This window comes from Verticillium alfalfae, genomic scaffold, assembly GCF_000150825.1.
Source record: "Verticillium alfalfae VaMs.102 supercont1.2 genomic scaffold, whole genome shotgun sequence".
NCBI classification, from domain to species: Eukaryota; Fungi; Ascomycota; class Sordariomycetes; order Glomerellales; family Plectosphaerellaceae; genus Verticillium; species Verticillium alfalfae.
In genome coordinates, this window is record NW_003315037.1 from 324,147 (window position 1) to 327,556 (window position 3,410).

The 3,410-nt window shown below is 59.8% G+C and overlaps 3 protein-coding genes across 3 annotated transcripts in view; 2 read left to right on the forward strand and 1 right to left on the reverse strand.

Annotated features, from left to right (window-relative positions):
* Positions 1–198, forward strand: part of VDBG_01568 (AP-2 complex subunit alpha) — a gene marked incomplete at both ends in the record, with an annotated part of 3,309 nt that extends 3,111 nt beyond the window's left edge. Inside the window, one exon of the mRNA XM_003007334.1 lies at positions 54–198. Within this exon, the coding sequence (XP_003007380.1) occupies positions 54–198 (145 nt within the window). The remainder of the gene's footprint in view (positions 1–53) is intronic.
* A 321-nt stretch (positions 199–519) lies between these two features.
* VDBG_01569 (conserved hypothetical protein) lies at positions 520–1,302 on the reverse strand (the record flags this gene model as incomplete). The annotated part of the gene is made up of 1 exon (XM_003007335.1): positions 520–1,302. The coding sequence occupies one exon, from the start codon at positions 1,300–1,302 to the stop codon at positions 520–522; it is 783 nt and encodes a 260-aa protein (XP_003007381.1).
* A 699-nt stretch (positions 1,303–2,001) lies between these two features.
* VDBG_01570 (conserved hypothetical protein) lies at positions 2,002–3,342 on the forward strand (the record flags this gene model as incomplete). The annotated part of the gene is made up of 1 exon (XM_003007336.1): positions 2,002–3,342. A coding segment is annotated over one exon (1,341 nt), but the record flags the coding sequence as incomplete, so codon positions are not given.
* Between the last annotated feature and the right edge of the window lie 68 nt (positions 3,343–3,410).

Here is a 3,410-nt window from a genome sequence, read left to right on the forward strand (position 1 = left end):
ATAGAAAAAAAAAAATAAAAAGTATACATCAAGAAAATACCCCTCAAATTAAGAAGACGAAAAAAGAAGGTGCCATCAACGTTGATGAGGCTCATGGAGGAGCGCTTGGCAGTTGGTATGAACATGGGCCTCGACAAGCCGTCACCACCGAGCCGGGATCAGATCTCGGACGCCTTTTCGAACGTCATGGTGGCGTAAATACCCTGGCGCGCGAATGTACGTCGGTGGGCGCATTTGTGATTCATCTAGTGTGGTTGGTTTTTCTGAGCATGCCACAGCAAAAACGGCGTACGGGAAGGGGGGTTGGAGGGAGCATGGAGGATACCAGTCATTCCCGCTGATCCAATTCGAGTTGGGTTGAAGCTGTTGTTATCACCAAATTTTCAAGAATCCAAGACTTGTCTTTGATTTGTACAGAACTTCGGTTGCCACCTTATTCCAAATATGCCCCCCTCCCCTTTCCCCCTTTTAGGCGCTTCTCCCTGATGATGATGATGATGATGATGAACAGTTCAGCGACTAGACTGAGACTTGAGCCTCGCTCTTGGGGCCCCTCTCGCCGAAGATGGTGCTACCGATCCTAACTTCATCGCTGCCCATGGCGACGGCGCCCTCAAAGTCATTGCTCATGCCCATGCTCAGCTCGAGCTCTCGTTCGAGTCCGAGTTCCTTCCGCACGAGATCCCTCTGCTCCTTGAGAGCGAGGAAGTCTTCATTCTCCGTCTCGGCCGTCGTCGCCTTGCTCCGCGCAATGGCACCAATGGTCATGAGGCCGAGCAGGTTCAGCGCCGGGCACTCATCTTCGATGGCGCGGCAGAGAGCGACCGTCTCGTCGCCGGGCGCGGCGCCAGACTTGGCCTCCTCGCCGGACGTGTTGACCTGGACGTGGACGTTGAGCTTGTCGACGTCCTCCCCATGGGCCAGGAGGTCGGCGCGCGCATTGTTCAGCAGCCTCGCCTTCTTCAGCGAGTCGACGCTCGAGACGCAGAACAGGTTGGGGATGTGGGCGAGCTTCTTGGCGTGGCCCGACTGCAGGCCGCCGATGAAGTGCCAGCGCAGCGTGCTGGGCAGGAGGTCGACCTTTTGAATGAGCTCCTGGGCGTAATTTTCGCCAAAGTGCACGACCGAGGCGTCGCGGTGCAGGGCGAGTATGTCGTTGGCGGGCTTGAGCTTGGAGACGGCCACGAGCCGGACAGGGCGGCCCTTGGCTGCGGATGTGAGGCGGGCTGTGACAGCTTCGAGCTGAGTCGTGAGAGCCTTGGCTCTCGCGGGGTCAACCTTCATCTCGGGCTGGTCTGGCATGTCCTGACGGGGATGTTGTCGTCGTTCCGGGGGTATTTGCTTGTGTCTAGGGTATGCTTGTTGGTTTATGGCGTGACTATGCTGCTGTGACTATGGAAAGGCACGTTATGTGTCATACGCCATCCCCATGCGGTGGTGGTGGTGATGGTGGTGTAAAAAGAGCTTGTCATTGAAGCTTGACTTTCTTCCCTTTCCCATACCTATGGGCTACCGTACAGGTCGAGTGAGCCACCACAGCCACACCTTGAACCCGTTTCGGCCAGGCACATCATGCAGGTCCTCGCGCTGAGGTGCGCTGCGTCACAGGGTGACGTGACACCTGACGACGCGCTACCGACACGCTGGAGCTGCCCCCTGTAGTAGCCCCCTGGAACCCCCTGAAGGGCCCCTGGGAAAAGGCTCGCCTCGGGCTTTCCTTTGTTGCCTCGACACCTGCATGTTGATGGTCGATAGCTCAAACCTTCAACCCTCCTCCAGACACCCCCACCATACAACATTCTTCGCTGCAACGACTTCGATTCCCTTTCAATTGCGCCATATCTTGGGTCGACATTTATTCCTACCACCGCTCCACAGTGCCTCGATTCCCAATGACCGCCCCTGGTTGAGAACAACGCTGAACGGCCTGTCGCAAGCATCTGCCGGTCGACTCCTCCGAATTCACCTTGTCCATCGCCTCGCCTCGCGCCTTTCGCCAGTATGCCCAAGCAATATACCCTTCTCGGACGCTCCCTACCCCGCCTCAGCGCCCGTCGCCTTTCCTTCCTCCTCGTCTGCTTTTCCATCTTTGCCGTTCTGTCCCTCCTCATCAGCCTGCCGAACGCCCTGTCGCCCGATTCGCAGCTCACCAGATACACTGGGCACATCCCAAAGATTCCCACGATCAAGAACCCATTCGCCCAGAGCGTCCTCAACCCCTTCAAGCAGCCCTCCCACCCGCCGCCGCGCCAGAAGAACGATACCTACGATGAGAGCTCCTGGTGGGCCGACTGGAAGTGGCTCTCCGTGCCCTTCTCCTCCTCCTTGACCCTCGACGAAGACCGCTCGCTGCTGCCTCCCTTGAAAGAGCGGCCCCCTATCTACTGCTACTACGATGCGACCATCAAGAAGGATGATGCCGTCAAGGACGCCGAGAGCGATCTGTTGCTCACCTGGAGGAGGGCATGGTGGGCGCAGGGTTTCAGGCCCGTCATCCTGAGCGCTGCCGAGGCCATGCAGAACCCTCTGTTCCCCGACGTCCAGCGCGCCACCTTGGACCCCGCCTTCAGGGCAGACTTGATGCGCTGGCTGGCCTGGGAGAACATGGGCGGCGGCCTGCTGACATACTACACAACGCTGCCCATGGGCTCGCGCGAGGACCCTCTGCTGGCCTCGTTTCGCCGCGCCGAGTACCCCAAGCTGACGCGCTGGGAGAAGCTCGGCAGCGGACTGCTCGCCGGGCCGCAGACCGAGGTGGCCGCCGTTATCAAGGAGATCCTGGCCAGTGACAAGGCCGCCGAAGCCAAGGACCTGCTTGCTAATGTGTCCAAGAACACCTTCATCATCGACAAGAAGCCTGCAGCCATCGCATGGTACGACGCCAACACCGTTGAGGGCAAGTTCGCCAAGGTCGCCACGGCCATTGTGGAGGATCCGGCCAAGGGGCTCAGGAGCCTCAACCAGCTCATCAACAGCCACCTCCACACGACGTGGCAGAACACGTTCACAAGCGGCATTGCCGTCCTCAAACCCCTGCCCCACCACTCTACCTACATGGTTACCGACGCCTGGGACCTCGCCGAGGACCTCTCCCAGTGCTCTCCCTCGCCCATGGTGGCCTCCTGTCCACCGAACAACCCAAACTGCTCGCCATGCGTCTCGACGACGCCCATGCACATTGGCACCCCGGCCCGCTACCGCAACTCCTCGACCCTCTACACGATCGGCACCGTGCCCCACCCCTACACAACGGCCGTCATGACCCAGATGAGCACATCGATCACCGTCCGCTGGATCCGCCGCGAGTCGCCCCGCGACCCCTGGCTCGCCGCGGCCACCATTGAGCTCCTCGGCGCCGCCGTCGGCGGTTCCCCGCGTGTCCTCTACTTCAAGGAAAGCTGTCGGCGCCG